Consider the following 20704-nt stretch of genomic DNA (forward strand, 5'->3'; position numbering starts at 1 on the left):
CTTTTTCAACCTGAAAAAAGAAACAAGGACCAGGAGTCACAAATGAGATTAGACAAAGGGGCATTCAGAACAGAAAATAGGGGTCACTTTTTTACACAGAGAATTGTGAGAGTCTGAAACCAATTTGCCAGTAATGTTGTTGAAGCTGACACCATGGGATCCTTCAAGAAGCTGCTTAATGAAATTCTGGGATCTATAAGCTACTAACAACCAAATGAGCAAGATGGGCTGAATGGCCTGCTCTCGTTTGTAAACATTCTTATTTTCTTATGTTATTTTTCTTACTACTGATAATAATGGAATGAATAACTATTATTTTATTTATGAATGTTTATTTTGAGAAAATAAATCAAGAGTAGTGTCCATTATTGTTTAGAAAGACCCTAAGAATAAACGTGTATGTCATTGCAATCGCTCAGTTTAAATAATGTCTTGTGATTTGCCCAGACATCAATAATTTTCAACAAAACTTTCAGGAAGTATTGTAACATCTGTCGGTTTACAGAATAACATGTTTTTATCAATGTATCTCTAAGCAGAATACATAATAAAAAAATATTTTATAAAAAATATTGTTGGGGGGGGGGGGGGGGGGGGGCGAAATGTTTGTGTGGTTTCTGAAGTACTTTATACATTCCCCAGAGTGTCCTGAAAAAAGGATGCCATTTCCAAGATGCTACTGTAAAAATGTAGATTTTTAGTGAAATTTTATAGGAAGAGTCAAATACAGCCAAAAAATGCCTGGTCCTGGGGGAGCATCCCACTGAAAAATGCTTGGTCCTGAAAGGGTTAAATAAGCATTTACCACTTACGCACAGCTGCAAAACACTCATTAGAAAGTGAAAAATGTGACTTCTTTTCACATTATCGAAACACCCGTCAGATCACAATTGATTGCACATGTACCAAAATTTATGACATACACAGGTCAGATCTTGGTATGTATACCACTTTCTAACACTACACCGGTGTAACGTTAGAAACTGTTATATTCTTGGAATGCAGTATGTGTATCAAAACATGACCCATGTAATGTCAAGAAATGGTATGTTGTCATATTTTGGTGTTTGTAACAAATAGAGATCTGGTGGCTGTTGTACTGCTGTAAAACTATTCCTCTTTACATCTGCATACCAGTTTATCATAAGTGTTTTGCTGTTGTTAAAAAGAAGTGAATTTATTTTTCAAGTACTTAATGACATGTACCAATGTCTGACTGGTGTTTTTCTGCCTTCAAAAATGGGTATGTTTGTATTTCCAGCACTTAAAGTTTCTAACAGGTGTTTAAGTGCTACAGAAGTGGTACATTTATATTTAAACTAATTCTAGTACATTACCTACTTTCTTAGTAGACTTAAAGTCTGATTTGCAAAGGCGTTGCTCTGCTCCTCCCTTTCTCTAGGACAGAAACCTTTTTTCTTCATTATCTTGTATTGGAGGAAAGCAAGGCCCTATTATGTAATTATGTATTCATGTTATTGTTTGTATGTTAACGATACACTACATGGATTAATTTCAACATTTTTTCTACCGAAATCGAGATAGAATTTTGGAATTGAAGAGGCCAACACTATGGTAAATATGAAATGATCAATGAAGAACTGCAAGTTCAAATTAATTGAGCATGTAAATTTACAACATGCTAAATGATTTGGCTTTCTAAGTAAAAGCTGCATATCAGGTGCAAAGAAAAATAAATAATTTACCAAATTACAAGACCAGCAATTGTACAGAAATGAAAGTACTATTGTTATTGTATAAAATGTTTTAAAACTGCATGTGCACTTTTCCTTTGGATAGTTTCTTTGTTACCATGATCCCTAAAAGATGAGTTAATTGGCTGTGCATTTTAATATTAAAAGTATTAATACAACATCAGTTAAAAAGTTATGTGTGGAAAGTGATTTAGACGCTGAAATGAAATGTTTATTACATTCGTAGAAGTTGAATTAACCTGTTCACTTGTTTGTATTTTGAATCTCATCTGCTTTTTTTTCGATTTAAGAGGTTTTCTATTTACTACCTATTTTTGCTATTTACTGTGACTATTAACTCAGGTAGTCAATGTGTAACTAAACTGTGAGCCCTGCCTTGCTGAATAAGGTGTAATTGTTTTGAAGCAATTGAAAAAGTTTGCACAAGAAGGCACATACAGATTAATAGTGAAAGTAATTGGACAAAAGGGGATGTATAGTGTTGGGGGCGAGGAGCCACTCATAAAGTGAAGGAGCACCAGCAACATGGATCATTTCACACAGTGTTGTGTAAAGGCATAACTTTAAGGCACTACGTGAAAGGTAGTGTAGGTGATTATCATTTTTCAAGCACACGCATAGCCTAGGAATACAGACTCAATATTGCAGGAACACCTGCACTTCACTCACAGTCCACAAGCTTGTTACTTGCTGAAGTTTAACCTATCACATATCAGAAACTAGAGTAGAGAGCTACACTTAGCATTTTTCCTAATGTAGCTTTATCCAGGTATGTTCAATGTTCTATCAAAATCTAACGTGCCATTTTCACAAATGTTATGCTAATTTGAAGCATTATTATTATAATATTCATCTGGAGTCCTGTATGTACTGAAGAAGTACAGTTGTTCTCTATAGCAGTGGTTCTCCACCCTGGACCCTTTAATTGTTTTCAGCTCTTACAGTTGCAGAGCTCAAGTTACTTATAAAATGGTATAGCTAACTTGAACTCTGCAATTGTAAGAGCTGAAAACAATTAAACTTGTCTAATTAAGCAAATTATCAGTTCAATTAAGGGTCTAGTTAAGTAAATGAAAGCTCAGTTGGAATTAAAACCAACAGTCAGTCAGGATTGGGAAACCATGCTCTATAGCATCCACCAACAAAAGAGGCATCTATCATCTACAACACATATTAGCACCCCCCCAAAAAAGCCAACTAGAAATGTATGTTTATGAAGAAAAATATTAACTTCAAGGATACCAATAAGGTCACACAAAAATCTAGACAAGTAAACAATACATGTATGTTTGAAACATTTTTTTATGTGCATATGTTTCTGATGAGTGTTTTACTGCTGTCAAAAATTGGTAATTTACATTTAAACAATTTTCATACACTTACCAGTTTCTGATGAGTACCCTGTGGTATAAAAAGTGGTATATTTGTATTTGAACCATTTCTAATGCATGTACATGTTTCTACAACTGTCAAAAGAGAGCTGATGGGTGTTTCTAAGGTGCCTGTACAGTGTGCTTCCATTTAAAATACTATTTTATATACTGCTGTAATAGAATGAGGACAAACAAGAGAAACAATATTTATAATTTAACAAATATCTACAACTATACATATTTTTGTATGATTTGGCACACACCTAGACTGAACTCCAGCGGCACTTATTACAGGTGTAGTGATTTTTTTCTTGCTTGAAGTCCTCTGAAGTTTCTTGCTTGGAAATGCAGTCTAGATGGGCCCATCTCAAACATCTGTTATACTGAATGTAAAAACAAAATAAACACACTTTAAATTATGTTTCCTATCTATCTAAAAATCATATGCAGTTTTAACTTAAAACACAACTAAGCACAGTTTAGATTTTTTAAATTCTCCAATTTGTACTAAATGGAAGCTTATCCAGTGCATTTATCTACACATTTGACATATTTGGTAAAGTGTCTTATTAATGATTTTTGCAATTTCTTAAACAGAAAATTACGGCTTTACTCCTCATACAAAAATGTGTTACAGTACCTTTAGCGCATACCTGCTTTGCATTTTACTTCTGTACAAAATGTTTCTGAAGGCATTATACTGTACAACTGAAACCACTTTCCCCTGCACTAAAGTCCAATTCAAGTATATGTACCTGGTGTGACAATTGTTTTATTTCAATGAAAAAAGAAAAAAAAAGCTTATCAACTGGACAGGGTTTATTGATTGACACTTCATAGCTGCCAATAAACACTGGGGATTTGTAAAAACTGGCTGGGGTCGTGATGACTGTGAACAGAGCTGAGCCAGAAACTTTATATATATATATATCTATATATATATATATATATATATATATATATATATAAGTGTAATTCAATAAGTTAAAACAACGTGATTCTGGTAGGATTTTTTTCCCCCTGAGTAGTAGGCAGGCAACATTCTCATGATTTGTCTTGTATTTACAAAAATAATCCAAAACAACTTTTTAAATGTGTTTTTATTAGCCGTCGACTAGTCCAACATTAAACATTGGCTGTATTTTACTATAGAAAACAATTCTAACATAATGTACATTTAATAAACATCTTTATCAATACATAATTAAATCAATAAGTTCAATAAAATCATGATGTACCATATTTCAAATGGGCGGTCCCTGTATTCAGCCACTAAACTGATTTGTGCGTTTGTGAGACCGGTAACTGGGCAAGTGCAGTAGTTTGTATACCAGTTTCGGCGATATACCAGAAAATTACGTGACATCGGTTCTAAATTAGATTGCTCCAGGTAGTGAGGTTTGTCAGAAGTATGGACGCTGTAAACCTACATTTTTTGTGTATCCTCCAATATCCCCAAATGCTTTCCGACTATCAATATTGCTGTATTGTATACAATTTCTAAGGCTTGTTGTAAAATGGTGGATCATGGAGCAACGTGATCAGATGCCGAAATCAAGGCACATTGATATCTGGAGCGATGAAATCGGTCAAGGACAACATCAGAGTTCAAAACAAAACACAGACATTATGATAAAATGTACCTTGTGTATATGCTAGAAGCGCTGTGTCTTCCATGGGCACGGGCTCCATATTTGCCGGGTTGTAAACATAAAATCCAGTGCATGATGGGATAATGTCATGTCAAGTCCCACAGTCCATTGTGCTGCTAGGAACTGTCTGTACCCGGACTATTTTAATAGTGTGTTTACACATTAAGCCAGACTAAACATGAACCTGTACTTTTAATGTTGACGCTTTGAGCTGGATTAAATAAAACGTTTTTGAGTACGGTTCTCGAGATCAGTTATGTAGTGTGGACAGGGCCTAAGTGAAATTCAGATCACATGTCAACTCTACAGTTTAAGGAGCCAGAAATTGGTAACCTACTGAGTAGTTAGTCAGTTTATACTACTTTAAAAACAAATTAAGTGTGTGCTAGGACTGGGCAACTGAGCTCAAGGTTAAGAAGACAGGGAAGGCTATTCAGCATGATGTTATTTGTTAGTGAGACATAATGAAACATACATATATTTTAAAGTTAACATTTAAAAGATTCACTGAGAGGGGCATGTCGCCAGACCCCATGGAAGCAGGTCCCTCGCTACCACACTACGAGTCGCTTGCTCTCTTAATTCCACACAAGTGGACCTATTTTCATCTCTCAAATGTTGGAAGTTATGTAACTAGGTTCTACTGTACAGCAGTTGTAACAAGCAGTGTGTGTGATGCACCCCTTTTGAAACTATACTTACCAGGTAGTATTAGAAAATGTGAACATGTGTGTTTAGGAGGTGGTATGTTGTAGGATGTGTCACTTTCTGAAGAAATTAAAATGTGGACAAGATCTGTTTACATCATCCTATTTATTTATTTATTTTTTACCATCTAATCTAATGCTTTATGGTTACAATATCAACAACAACAAAATATAGCAGTTAATCACTCACATTTCTAAAAAGAAACTTGACAAAAGATTTTTCTTTCTTTCTTTGATCTCTCAAATTATTCAAAAATAACAACTTGCATGCAGTCAATGTTAAAAAAAATCCAGCTATGATCTGGTGTCAATCCTGGCCAGAGCTGGCATTTTGCAGGTATTCAACTGGTCGTGCTGGTTCAATATTGGTAAGCTGGTCCAAGAAAACATATATTTCAAGTTCGTTTACGAGTTGTAAAATGTATATATTGTTATCCAACAGGAAAATTAAGTGTTTGGACGCGTGCTGGATGTGTACTTAAGAAAAGCTTCCACTTGCCGTACAAGATGGTGTCTATAGTGTCGTTCCATTTCCGGATGGCAGATGACTTCAACTCTCACCCTCGCTGTCGTTCTTTCTCTTCCGGTTAACGTCGGCTCCAGGTATGGAAGTGTGGTTGAAGCTCCGGGAGATTTTAAAGGCGCAAAAATCCCATTTAATCTGTTATTAAAACGATTCCCGCTACATTAGTGTTTTTTAAGTCTGTATCTATGAAGTGTTATAGGCATATTTCTTGTTATATTGTTTGGATTACATTTGGGATACATCGGTTAAAAGTTGGTTCATGCGAGAGGGGCTCCAAACCCATAAATAACGTAGGCCACAGAAAGCATTACAGTTATGTTTCCGTGTTTATTGTATTTTTTCAAATGGATCGGCTTTGTAACATAAAGCTAGCGGGTGCTCTAGGTACTAGTAACTGGGTTTACTGTGTGTTTTATGCTGGTTGGTAGAAAATACGACAGTACGCGCAATTACAAAGGGATAGAGATGTGTTCCAGATATATTGGGCAACTCTAATTAGGACCGCAAACTGAAATGAATAACAACTGTGTTACAAACAAATATATTGCTCGTCACTCAGACAGACGCACCACTTTATAAGGCCTCAAAACAGAGCAATGCGTTTTTTTTACTTTGGCAGAAGTACAGTATCGGTTGTTAATTTTAAGTGATGGGATAAATGGAATTTGTAAGTCAATAATCTATGTCGATGAGACCACGTATAGATAATGGTGCAAGTTAAATGTGGGAAAATATCTGGGTTCTGTATGATGATCTGAACTTTGTTTCAGGTTTAAACATGGTTCAACGCCTGACATACCGTCGCAGGTTGTCCTACAACACAACCTCCAACAAGACTAGGCTGTAAGTACATTACATTATTAAATAATCGAATGTGTATGTCAAACGACAAATACAAACACGTATCCCTTTAATAGGTCACGAACCCCTGGTAACCGGATTGTGTATCTGTACACCAAGAAGGTTGGCAAAGCTCCCAAGTCTGCCTGTGGCATCTGCCCCGGAAGACTCCGTGGTGTAAGTGTTGGTTTTTCACATTTTACCTGTGTATGTGTTGTAATCATGCATTAGAACAGTGACACTGTTGGTTTGTTTTGGCAAACAATAAATACCAATAGACTATTGGCTGAAAGACAGAGTTGAATTATTCTGTTTGGGGTGATCCTTTTAAGAAGTTTTAGGAATAGACCCTTTAAGTATTGCCATGTGTAATATACCACCTTAAATTTGACAAGTGTCAGGCCAAGGTTTACTATGTGTAAAAAGCTGTGAATAGTTAAGTCTTGAGTTTTTGTTTTTCATCAAATCACTAGTACCCTATTGTAAATGTTTTACACATCTCACAGTTATATCATCTCATTGTAATGCTGCTGTAGGAATGCATTATTTAATCGCATGATAGTATGGATAATATGATCAATCAGTCAGTCTATTTATATAGTGCCTTTCATAGTGGACCACCGTCACAAAGTGCTTTACCAGATGCAGTAACAAGAAAGTCATAATACTTTAAATAGAGAAATGCATAATACATTAAATACAGTGGAAAGTGCATAATACATGAAAAATAGTAGCATAATACATGAAATAGTAGCAGCTTTACAGCTGCTAATAGCAGATATCTGGCCTAAACAGCATGGAAAGCAAGCGAGAACAGGTGGGTCTTGAGAGTTGATTTAAAGCGAGTGACGGTGGGAGCATCACACACCAAAGCTGGGAGAGTTTTCCAAAGAGTTGGAGCTGTGAAGCTAAATGTTTTCATTTTCTAGTGAAATACTCAGTTATCCACAAATGTTACTGATGGATTAATGCAGTACAGATATCATGTGCTAATCATTTATTAACATATTTTCAAAGTTAGTTTGAAAATATAATGGGGATGTGGTTCAGGTAGTGTTCTTGAGCCTGGGCTAAGATGTGCAGAATATTTGGAAGGGCACCCTTTGAAAAATTGATGGTAAAAGCTAATTGGCAAATCTCAAGTTCATATCCACTAACTAAACTTTTTACAGTGGCTGTAAATTCCAACAGAATTTCATGGGTGTAACATCAGAATGCCTTAGTTTTTCAATTCATTTTCAAGTTACACATTTGTAATTATGATTGCAAGGTCATTTATGCTTTTATCATCAGTGGTGGCATAAGCCAACATTTGTCTGTTTGATGGTATGAACTAAGACAGTACTGTATAACATGACTTTAGATGATAATGTGTTGCCACTGATTTTTATCCCATTGACAAATGTATGAACAATGTTGTTTTCATTTTCACATCTGGACTTACTGTGATTTGGTAAGATCTTTAGCGTGTTATGTATATACTGCAAGTCACATTGAACATGGAGGAGGGGTGTATGTTAATAACATTTGTTACTTTATTTCCATTTCTGGAAAGCTTGTTTAAATTCCTGGAATTTTGTTATAATATGTGGATTTATTTTTTGGCAGTGCCATTCAATTTCATGTCATTTTTGCACTGCTTTCTCTTCAGGTGCGTGCTGTCAGACCCAAGGTCCTGATGAGGCTCTCAAAGACAAAGAAGCATGTTAGCAGAGCTTATGGTGGTTCCATGTGCGCTAAATGTTTGCGTGACCGGTAAGCAGACCAGCATGTGTACTCATTTTGTGGGTGGGACAGATGCAACTTTTAGGGTTTCTTCATCTGACATGAAGTGATCACTGGCAAGGGATTTACTAAGGCTTTCAAATGGACATTGTTTTCCATTGTTCAGGATAAATAACGTTAGAACCTATTTTGTGAATGATGCATTAGGTAGCATGATATTCTGATTGAAGCATTCTCTGAAATTAAGGTGTTCTGTTTGTTTTTATATAAGTGCAAGTATTGAATTAAGGTTTGCACATAACTAGTCTAAAATCTTAAGTGCATATTGATTCATAGTGAACAGTATTTGCATTACATTTTCTGAATAAGATGTATATTCTGCTATTCAAAATATTAAATACTTGTACTGGCATAGTGTGCACATTCTGAAAGCATGTTTTGAAACCTGAAACAATGAAATTCTGCATTTGTTACTGGGAATGGGGGTGCAGGTGGATATAGTACATTTCTGTTTTTAAAGTATACCTTGAAGCTTGAAAGCAAGTTTGGGGATGTGTGTGAATGTGTGGAACATGTTTTTAACCACTACCTTTTTTTTTCTTTCCTCCTAGGATCAAGCGTGCTTTCCTTATTGAAGAGCAGAAGATTGTTGTCAAAGTACTGAAGGCACAGGCACAAAGCCAAAAAACTAAATAAATGTTTGATTTGTACCATCAATAAATGAATAAAAAAGAGGATTGAGTCCTGCGTCTTTGAATAAGCCTGATTGTTAGTGAAACTGTGCCTTGGCCTTTCAGATTTCCTACACACGTTGATTTATCATTAAATTGACATTGAAGTTTTGTCTTTTTGCATGGAAACTGCTTAATTTAAGCTTAGTAATTGTTTTTAGCCATGTGCTTACCATCCACTTTGATAACGTGGATATACTCTTTTTTTTTTTTAAACCAAAGTTGGGTCTATTAAAAGACTTCATATTCAAGAGGCATTTTTTTGTTTACATTTTTTTGGAGGAATTTAACTTTTGTGTAAAGTTTACAGTCCCAACACAACATACAACTATTGAAGTTTAGCGTAATGCAACTGTCACAGCTTGTGCTTCGTAATTGTTCAGGTGGGTGACCCCATTTAAAATGAAGCAACAGACCTGACATTGCAGGGAGGTTGAGGCCTCTTTGCATGCAATATTAGTAAGCAGACCTTGTTTTATTCCAATCCCCAAAGGCAGTTTTTGCTGTATAATAAGCGTGGTCCTGCTGCTCCTTGTGTCTTTGAATTTACATTTTCAATGACTCCCTCAATTAATACTTGGAGTACTGGTTAATTATTTTGTCAAAGATTATTGCTCATTGGGGGTATGTGTAAGCATGTTTTTTGGGGTATAGCTTCCTATATGGTAGGTAAACAAAAGATAAGGGTATATACAATAGGATGTGAATAGGAGGTTCATATTTAATACAACTACCATAGGGTATATTTGCAGAAATTTAAAATGTAATACTTGTTACAGGATTTTTGATCATAAAGTGTTCATAAAACTGTTCATTGTCGTAGTAAGAATCTTAAGTTGTACGGAGACATCTGTAAATTCCACATTTACAGTTTGATCCATGTGCAGTTGATAACGAGGTCACGGAAACCTGCTTTGGCATGACTTCTGGACCTTTGTTGTCATAATGAAGAGCATGCCTCTTTACTCGAGATTCTGCATGCAGTGCATATATTTTTCATGGTACTGACCTCCATGGGATTGGCTATTTCTAATGTTCTATTCTCTACCTACTGTAGGTGTACGTCATTGGGATCTACATGTTTATTTAGTAGCTCTAGTTTTGTATTGCAGCCTTGGCAAGGGGGTTATATATCCTGACTCTTCTTGACATGATCTGGAAGAAACACATTTAAAAAAAAAAAAAAAAGTGTAGAGGTCCGTTATCTAGGAAAATGAATGTTATGAATAGATGGGGCTATGTTTTTGTATTTGTCAAAACAATATAAGATAATTAGAAATAAGAAAACATTAACAGAACCATTCATGACATGGTAATGAAGGGAACCTGAGGTGAAGCCTGACCCCCCGCAGTGTACACCTACATCTGGCTTCACAGACCCACATTATCACTATAACAGGTAAAGTAGTATATTAGATACTGTGGAACCAGCTGAATATCCTTTTAACTAGTCATTTTTTGGAGGAACCGGTGGTAAAGAAAAGGGCTTGTAACTAGGAGGTCCGTGTTTCAAATCCAGGCTCAGTCACTGACTCACTTTGTGACCATGAGCAAGTCACTTAACCTCCTTGTGCTCCGTCTTTCGAGTGACACGTTGTAAGTGGCTGCAGCTGATGCATATTTCACTCACCCTAGTTTCTGTAAGTCACCTTCAATAAAAGCGTCTGTTAAAAGTAAACAAATAACAAATTAATTTCCTTGGAGAGGGAAAGTGACTGGAACTAGCTTTTAAAGAATATAAACAAACTTTTCAGCCAACAAGCTGTTTTTGTTTTAAATAGAGGAAATGTGTAAAGCATGTAATAATGTATCAAACATATATGCAGTAATTATATTTCACTATTGACTGAACATTAAACACTGAATAATTGTGTAAGCAATACAAATTTACCATACGTGTGTTATTATTATTATTATTATTATTATTATTATTATTATTATTATTATTATTATTTCAATTAATTAAAGCGCAATTCTGAACGGTTCCTGAAGATGCTAATTAGCCCGAACATTTCACTGAAAACATTGACAGCAGAAAGTGAAATAGACTTACAGTTGTACGGAAACGAATTCCATTGAAATCCCATCCCATCCGTTCAATTAAGATTGACCGGACGCCATTGTGGCTCCAGTTTAGACCCAGAATTGTGAAACTGGTTTGTAATCTTGAGCCAAAATGGTAAACACAGAGCGGGCAGGCGTTAATTTAGCCACGTCCGAAACAAAAGGTCCTGTCTAGTGTATAAAATATGAATGCCAAAGCATGCTTTCTTTGTCAATTTTTTGAAAATTTAAATACACTGGTAACGCCTATTTCAATATTGAGATTTTTTTCCTGAAGACATTTGAACAATAGTTGTTATTTTTAGGAAAACCAACCACCAGATTTCCTCTACTTCCGAGACACGTCCCATTGAATGCAGTGTGTCTGATAGGGAAAGAAGTCTATCTGTATCTCTTGCTTGTATAGTACAATTTTTTAAATGGAGACCATGTACGGAATTCCTTTCACGGTGCTGGAATGCGCCAATATAAAACTGAAAAAGCCGTCTTGGCTCCATATGCCCTCAGCAATGACTGTTTATGCTTTAGTTATTGTCTCTTACTTTCTCATCACAGGGGGTGAGTATGCAGTTCAAATAAAAACAAAACAAAATTAAAGAATCTGATTTTTACAGAAGTAAAAATTGAGTTAAAAACAACGGTCATGTATTAAGTGTATGTTTTTATAAGGGGACGAATTGAGGTATCTAGTTAAATACTGTACGATAGCGAATGTACAAATACATATATTACTTGAAAATACCTGAGCACCAGAAGTATGCAGTGTTAATGTAAATGATGTGCGAGTCACCTCTTAAATTTACATATCTGTGTGAGTCCTAATGGGATGTAAATATTTACAAGGATTATTTATGTATTATTATTGTATCAATACATTTTTCTACATAACTGAAACTTAATCTTTTATAGGAATCATTTACGATGTAATTGTGGAACCCCCAAGTGTTGGCTCTATGACTGACGAACATGGTCACCAGAGACCAGTAGCCTTTTTGGCATACAGGTATGACAGTACTGTACCTACACTCTACACAAGGTTATACAGTAGTATGTGAATGCACATATTACTACATGATGACAGCCAGAGGTTATACTGTTGACTGCTTCCCTTTATAGAAAATAATAATAATACTGAGGTGTGGTTTAACTAATCAAGCAAATATACATATACAGTGCACATATTCATACATTATTGCAACGTGCTTTAAACAGAGTTAGGTACATTCTTGTTTAATTTGTTGCAACTCTTTTCTGCACTAGATACCGTTTTATTTGGACATTAAAAAGACCATTAAAGAACTATGTACTGAAGATAGATATAAAGAAAATTTCGGTCTTTTTAGTCCCGTTTATGTCTTTTAGAGGGGCCAATTTGAATGTGTTTCAAGGTCAAGTGACCATTTTGTTCATATTGTTTGGAACTAATATAGTTTTAAATGTCTTCTTTCAGAGTGAATGGGCAGTACATCATGGAAGGCCTTGCTTCCAGTTTTCTGTTCACAATGGGAGGGCTTGGGTTTATAGTAATGGACCGTTCCAATGCACCAAACATTCCAAAGCTAAACAGATTCCTGCTCCTGTTTATCGGATTCGTCAGTGTCTTGCTCAGTTTTTTCATGGCCAGAGTATTTATGAGGATGAAGCTGCCGTAAGTTTCTTTTTTGTAATTTATTTGTCAGTGTAAAAATAGCAAAACGTTTACAGTAGATTGTACTTGTTCAGAGGACCTTACTAAAAATGCCTTGTTTCTACAGCTTCTATTAGCATTTCATTATTGCCGTGGTTCACATTGTAGATCAGATCTCTTGGTTAATGCAGATTATGTGTATACAATTGACTACTTGCCAGTGATCATGTGACTTGTATCTTTCTGGATCATAAAATAAGGGTGAACGTTTTATATTATGCACGTTACTCTGTTAAAAATTAATAACTGATGGCACAGTGAATTGATGCACAGTTGGTCATAATTCTTAAGTCTGACACTTGTGGTACCAGTATTGTTGTGTTTTCTTTTACAGTATGGACACTAGGCTGAACCTTGATTAAGACCATCTTAAATATATAGAATGAGGGAGAAATATTAGAGTAATGGCAAGATTTATATAGTGATGGGTATATCCTAGTACACTATGTAAGTTTGATCGTCAAAATGTTTTACCAGTAGTCTGATATTGATGACTTATCCAGTAACAAATACCACATTTTTCATGGAATAGCTCCAGCACCGGATCGGCTGCCCACAAGACTTTAGGATCATTCAGTGCGTTTACATGGCCAGTAATGTTCCACTAGTATTTGGAATACTGAATAATCAGAATATATATTCCACCATGTAAACAGCATATTCGGATTATAAAGGAGAATATTCCAACTCTGCATATTTGGAATATTGGAGGTGGCATATTCCACTAGTATGTGGAATCTAAAGCCATCTAAACAGCATATTCCGACTGAAGCGTAACCCACAACAGACGCGCACAATAACAAATACAGCCGTAAACGTGACGGCACGTGCGAGAAAACACAGCTACTTTTGGTCTGATGAGGAGGCATCCCTTCTTAGTAAAACAGCTTGATGGCAAGAAACAGAGATGTGTAGAAGTGTTTAAAAGGATGGAGGACAAAATCATGAAGGGGGATTTGAGAGAACTGTGGAGCAAGTCCGTCACACATTATCTTTTTTTTGTTATGAATTAGCACACTGTCAGTCGGGCTCTCCACACAGCAGCCCTGAGCAGACTGACTGCTTTCTTTAAATACGCTGCACCTGGGTCTAATTTACAATGATAGCCAGGTGCAGGTGATAATTAACAATTAACAAAAAAAAAAAAAAAAAAAATTAAACAAATACACGTTTTATGCAGGGAGAATGTTAACCCCCTCCCTGCTGTGTTACTCTCTGTCTCTCTCTCTCTATATATATATACACACACACAGTATTTGCTTTATATATTCTGGTTATTCTACTGTACTTTTGTTTACTGTAGGCTCTGTTGGTGATGTGCTTGGCTAAACGGGCAACTCATCTTCAATGTAAAGACATATCTGTGTGAACACATTGCACTGAATTACACAATCTCAAAATATCAGATTCCATATCTGAAAAAACAAATAACAGAAATATACACCCACACCACCAGCTCTTTACAATAAATAACAAACTATTTTACTACATTCAGCACTCTTGATTTGCAGTGGGAAACAAGGTACGCATGCATTAATGGCGAAAAAGGAATATTCTGTTTACCATATAAATACGGAATATGAAAGGAATAAGAGAATTCTGCCTGCATGTATACAGAGCATTTGGAAAATATTCTAGTATTCCAAATACTTAATATTCTGAGTACTTGTAAACATACTGAATGAAACATTTGCTATAAGCAAATTAAACATCCAGGGTAGCGATTGTAACAATTAATACTGTATGTATGCAATTTAATATAAAATCTTGCTCTGTTTTGTACCTTGATGCATATTTTTTTTTCTTTCAAATTTTCAGGGGATACCTAATGGGTTAAAGATTTCCTTTCCTGAAAATTAACATGAGCATCATTTTTGGAAGCACTTGAATCGTGAAAAAGAGATTTTGGAGGCAGAAGAAACAACTGTCGGATACCTGTAGAAACAAACCCAGTTCCCTTTATTTCAGGGGTGTATTAAAAAAAAAAAAAAAAAAAAAAAAAACCTTACAAAAAAATCAGTTATTGATTAGACCCTAAAAAGAACAACCCAAAATATGTAATTTTTAATATTAACTTTGCTATTCAGACGTTAGTGCTAAACTGTAAAATTAATATTAATTGAAAATATGTTTTGGGAATAGGTGAAATAACTAGCCTGTTTACTAAAAATGAGAGCGCTGAACACTTGTGATGTAAAATGTAAGTATATCATCTTTTAAAAAGTTTTTTTGGGCAGTTTTTTTTAGTAAGTTTGTGAATTATACATTCTTGAGATAGAGCCAAGGGTTTGCCTAAATATAGTGTACTATAAAGGGGTGTTTTTTTTTGTACAGAAAAACAGAAATAAAATAGTTTTTACTTGAAATACTTTGTCCTTGTGTCCTGTACTAAAATTAGTTAGTTGTAGGTGTACATTGATAGTAAAAGTACTGTACTCTATTTCACACTGGATGTGCTCTGATACACTTAAGTCTTTTGAAGTGTACTGAGAACATGTCCTTTTCACACTACACATCAGCAAGAGTACTGAGAACAAAAAACGCATGATCTCAGTGAAGTGCAAGGTGGGAAGTTAAACTGTTTACAGCCATGCAGAATATGCTGTTTTTTTGTGTTTTAATGTTGTGGTATTTGACACATTTTGTGGACAAAATAAATGCATAACATGAGCAAAGGCAACTTACACTAAAGCTACGATATGACAGGAATTGTAGAATTTCTACAGTTGCAGAAGAGGCAGTGGAACACTTCTTCATGCACACCAAATTATGCTAATATCTTCAAATCCATCTCAAGTTTCAAGGTAAGTAAAAATTAGTAGTAAATGTAAAGTGTATGCTAATTTATTTCATATTCAATATTTATTTAGTGTCTTTTCCATATTCAATTAAATGCATTACACACATACATGCCAACAGTCCCGATTTCTTAACAAATGCCCTGTGTCCCGATGCATAGGAAGAAAGTCCCGATATTTACCCATAGAAAAAAATTAGTTTATTCCGCACAGTAGCCCTAGTGAAAACCACACACTGCTCTTCGTGTGGCTGGCACATCTGCGGATCATTAACTTATACAAAGGTAAGAACGCTTCATTGTGTCTATTTTCACTGCCATGGTGGTTGTCTCGTGTTATCACAGTATGGTGAGCCCAGTTTTTGTTGAACAAAACCATCAGCCATTGGATATTGTTCAGACAAGTTCACATGTTCACCAAGCTGATTGTGCTCTGTGTGCCCACAAGATGTCTCTGTTAGCTGACCTCTGATTTTACAGTATAGAAAAATAATCTTCAATTTTATACAGAAAAAGGACATACAAATACAACAGGGGCGAGAACTGAGGTGCTTTTAATGTTATATGTAAAATGCTACATTTTCAGCTATACAATTATTGAAACAGTTTAAACTAAAATTAATACATGGGGACTGTATCTTGGGACTATATGTACACATGACGTGACTTACTTAACTCGCAGATCAAGTCATGGGGAACAAAGTGACACAGTGATGATTGTGTTCCCCATTGCTTGTTTTGTGCTAGTACCGAAATTCAGTAGTTTACTCTGGCTAGATAAGTCACATACTGGATATACTTCAAGAGACTATACGCCAGCATTTTAGCAGGCTCCAATCTTACAGATTTATAGAAAAACATTTATTTACAGCCTCTGTACTAAATGTTTAACTGCTCTGACCAGAGTAAACACCCTTGTTTAAATAAAAAAAAATAGCAGTAAAGTATGTTGAATAAGCAGCCACCTGTTATAAGTAGACACAGATATTCAGCCCGTTTGCTGACAGATTAATTCTCGTTTTGCTGTACTTTTTTACACAAAGACGGGTACATTCATTCTGTTGAAATTATTATGCTTGCAGTTTATGTTTCTGTGGCTGGCTTTCTGCAATTTACACTTTCAATTATGAGCTTCTCCTTTTGATTGTGAACTGGTTCCTTCTGTGTATGTTAAAGTAAGAAATAATTGAAACAGATGGCACAAAGTCCCCATTATTTGTTCAATCACCAATTCAAGCAACACCCAAGGAATGCATTAACCTTCAGCCACACAACCCCCATGACTTCATACAGAAAACATCACAGGTAAAACTTAAGACAAGTAGGCACACGTTACAGTCAGTAACCCTGATAAAAGCTAAAGGATCAGAAGGGGGTGCTGTTCCCTAAATTCTCAAATGAGATACATTATTGTCATCTAAGTGCAATCCTTTAACGAGGTCCTCATATTTTGTGAACATGATTATATGACTATTTCCAGCCTAAATTAATTAATTTTTATAAATGACATCATAATCAAAATATTTTGTAGCTAAATTCCCTCAGCCCTGTCTAAAATATGCATTACATTTCACATTGTACAATTCAGCTTTATAGACATTTGCACAATAAGATATTGAACTTAGCTTCGAGGTGGCCTCAGAAACTGGTGTGCCATCATAATCGAGCTTTACGTCAGCACTGATGGGACGCACTGCAACGTTTTTGCAGGTCCCCTGGACAACAGTGGCCGAACCATGCCAGTCTGTGTTCCAGGCGCAGGGTGTGGTTTCTCGCCCTCAGCCTTTCCATGGACTTCACTTTATGCTCCTACTGTGATTGTCTGGCCTCGGTGCCAAATGTGCTGAAGCAAGCCTCGCAGCTTGCTTCTTTGGAAGGTGTGAAGAAACTAGGCCTGGCGGAATTTCCCCCAGTAGACACCATCGTGGCCTTGGTCAATGCTCCGCCGGTGGGGGGATTGCGCAAAGACCTTGTGTGCCCAAATCCGCAATACAGGGTTATGGAGACACACCTGAGAAAGACATATGAAGTGTAGGCATATGAAGGGCACAGGTAACCCACCTGGCAAACACGATGGGTGTACTGTTAGCCTACATGGATGGCATACTGTGAGAGGCCTCACTCCCGGAGCTGGTGGCTACTGAATTGATAACTGTGGCTGTCGCAAGCGAGGGTCACCGTCACAGATAAGGCTGCGCTGCTTGACGCACCGATATCCCAGAGGGATACTTTTGGGCCAGTCACGAAGGAGATCGTGCAGTGATCCCTCTGAGAACGTGAGGGATCTCAACAAGTTGCTGCGTTACTTCCTCCCTGAGGTCTGTCGCGGAGCAGGTTCAACCGTTGGCTGGCTCCTCTGGCATGGATTATCACCAGGACAGTTCCAGTTCCCGTGACTCTGCTGGGTAACCTGAGGTGCTGCCTACAAGCCACAGCAGCAGCAAGCAACTGGCCCTCCCGTAGACGTGGCGAGTCCATGCAGCAGCATACCAGGAGGTGATTCCAGGGCCGCTGCCCTGGGCAACCCCAGCAGGAGCCCTGAAGGCTTGCGGCCTCACACCCACCCCTTTTCTTCACACCAGCTGCATTAATGGCATGTTTGCACCTCAGACAACTGGGTGCTCGCCACTGTGCACAACGGTTATGCACTTCAGTTCCGCTTGGGACCTCCTCCCTTCCGAGGAGTCACAAATACTTTCGTGACAGACCTTCTCCAGGTCTCAGCACTTCAGAAGGAAGTGGCCACCTTGCTGTGCAAGCGAGCCATCTGTCTCGTAGACCCCAACCATGGAGAGAAATTCTACTCAAAGTATTTTCTGGTGCCCAAGAATGATAATGGGCTTCACCCCATCCTAGACTTGAGGTTCCACAATGGGTTCCTGAAAGAAAGGAGGTTCCAGATGCCGTGTGACTGGTTCACCACCGTGGACTTACGGAACGCGTATTTTCACGTTCCCATTCATCCAGAGCACAGGAAGTACCTCTGCTTCGCCTTTCAGCAAAGTGTTTACGATCCGTTTGGCCTCACGTTAGCTCCTCGTACATTTTCAAAGTGCGTAGACGCTATCATGGCCCCCTTGCGGTTGCAGGGGATCAGAGTAATGAACCATCTCGATGACTGGTTGATCTGTTCCCAGTCGCAAGGGAGCAGTGGCCGAGATGGTGGTTGTGACAGAGCATCAGGTGAGTATGGGCCTCACCATCAACGATGCAAAGAGTTGGCTTACACTGGTGCAGTGCACGATGTACTTGAGGCTCTGGCTGGACTCCAGTACGATGCGTGCATGCCTGTCGGACGACAGAGTGGCAGCTATTTGAAGTCGCCTCTCCCTGTTTTGACAGGGACTGGAGGTTGCTTTGGTGTTGAGCCAGAAACTATTGGTTCTGATGGCCGCAGCCGTGTCAGCTATCGAGCTGGGTTTACTACTGTCATGCATATTTACGTTATATAGCTAGGATTTATGTTACAACTGTGTCCTCGCCAATTACCATTAAAGAAAATACCCATTATAGCTCATAATGTAATTATTAACCATAATAAACACAATACCTCAATAAGAACTAACAATTCTGGCTTAATTATCCCTAGATTCATGATGAAAAGATTAACAATTAATATTATGTATGTTTAAGTATTTCAAATCAATCATAAATGTATATTTGTTGTAGCACAAAAAGAAACCTAACAATCCAAATTATTATTACATTTATTCATATTCTCAATGGAAGAAGAATAAAGGTTAAGCTTCATAGTTAAAAACATGTGTATAAAGAAGAAACTAAATAAAACATTTAAGGAAAAGTAATGCATTGTTAAATGTTCATAATGAATCCTTGATGTGCTCTCTGGTCATAGAGTTCTGCATTAGTGAAGAAGTCTTAATTGTTCATCATGCATTGTTTGGTTCAGTCACGTATTACATATACATGCACTAGCTTCCATATGGCTAAGTACGCATGTACAATGTTCAGCATCTAGTTGAATAGACATGATTACATATTGTGACGATTTCAATAGAATGGCTTCAGATCAGTTACTTGTAAACACACAATATAAGTTTGATACTTATTCTGTTGGTGCAATGTTTAACAAATTCTTCTTAACACAGTCGTCCTCTCTGTGGAGGTTAGCTGTGCAGCAGCACAGTACAGTATCTCCATGAAGTCTGTAGGCAAAAGCTTTCATCGTTCCGGAGGGAGCCCATTTTCTCTGGCACAGCTTTGAAGAATCCAGAGAGTGATTCCAAAGACAGCACAGAGAACGAAAATCCTTGTTTTGAGTTTAAATAACACGATATATAGGCGTTCCCTTGTACTGTAAACAAATCCTTGTCGGTCCTTCCATTGGTTCACAGTATTTGATAGATAGTTGCATGTCACACAAAACGGTGTGTTGGAAATGCAACGTATCCACCCATTTCGTTGTCAAAGGATTTTACATTTATCATTTAAACCTCCTATTCAATATAACTTTAGTGCCATTCATTAGTGAAGCATATACATTTCAGTTTCATTATCTATACGAAATTATGATTACAAGCATATAAAGCACATCATAATACAATCAAAGGATAATATTCAAAAATAGTTAGATATAATCAGATAGCATTTTGGAAGGCGAGCTTCAAAGAGTTAACGCAGTTTGTGGCCTTTGCCTTGGTCTAATTTATAAGCTTTGAAGTAGATCTGGTTAAGAATGTGCTGGAGTTGGTGTTAACAACCCAATCACCACATCATGTCACACACACAAGAGTCTGACTTAAATATCTGGAAAAAGCTTATATTAAAATTAATTTAACAACGAATTTCCTTAACACTACACATGCGCCCGCAGCAAGATGGGTTCAATGCGTTTCGATTACATCCCAAGCACGACAGACACCATCT

At 36.9% G+C, this 20704-nt stretch overlaps 2 protein-coding genes across 2 annotated transcripts; both read left to right on the forward strand.

Annotated features, from left to right (window-relative positions):
* Positions 1-6705: 6705 nt before the first annotated feature.
* LOC121321703 (60S ribosomal protein L34) lies at positions 6706-9272 on the forward strand. The gene is made up of 4 exons (XM_041260769.1): positions 6706-6816; positions 6891-6990; positions 8465-8568; positions 9150-9272. Exons 1-4 carry the CDS (start codon positions 6752-6754, stop codon positions 9232-9234), a joined length of 354 nt encoding a protein of 117 aa, XP_041116703.1. The 5' UTR covers positions 6706-6751; the 3' UTR covers positions 9235-9272.
* Positions 9273-11472: 2200 nt separating this feature from the next.
* On the forward strand, positions 11473-15291 carry LOC121321707 (oligosaccharyltransferase complex subunit ostc-like). The gene is made up of 4 exons (XM_041260784.1): positions 11473-11891; positions 12243-12336; positions 12784-12981; positions 14839-15291. Exons 1-4 carry the CDS (start codon positions 11753-11755, stop codon positions 14855-14857), a joined length of 450 nt encoding a protein of 149 aa, XP_041116718.1. The 5' UTR covers positions 11473-11752; the 3' UTR covers positions 14858-15291.
* The last annotated feature ends 5413 nt before the right edge of the window (positions 15292-20704 follow it).

The sequence above is a fragment of the Polyodon spathula genome, chromosome 1, assembly GCF_017654505.1.
Source record: "Polyodon spathula isolate WHYD16114869_AA chromosome 1, ASM1765450v1, whole genome shotgun sequence".
NCBI lineage: Eukaryota > Metazoa > Chordata > Actinopteri > Acipenseriformes > Polyodontidae > Polyodon > Polyodon spathula.

Bases quoted from the DNA above. Each gene is read 5' to 3' on its own strand.
- LOC121321707 (XM_041260784.1), top strand. From the start codon at position 11,753: ATGGAGACCATGTACGGAATTCCTTTCACGGTGCTGGAATGCGCCAAT. The intron at 11,892-12,242 runs GTGAGTATGCAG...AATCTTTTATAG, and splicing joins TTACTTTCTCATCACAGGGG to GAATCATTTACGATGTAATT. The intron at 12,337-12,783 runs GTATGACAGTAC...GTCTTCTTTCAG, and splicing joins GTAGCCTTTTTGGCATACAG to AGTGAATGGGCAGTACATCA.
- LOC121321703 (XM_041260769.1), top strand. From the start codon at position 6,752: ATGGTTCAACGCCTGACATACCGTCGCAGGTTGTCCTACAACACAACC. The intron at 6,817-6,890 runs GTAAGTACATTA...TCCCTTTAATAG, and splicing joins ACCTCCAACAAGACTAGGCT to GTCACGAACCCCTGGTAACC. The intron at 8,569-9,149 runs GTAAGCAGACCA...CTTTCCTCCTAG, and splicing joins GCTAAATGTTTGCGTGACCG to GATCAAGCGTGCTTTCCTTA.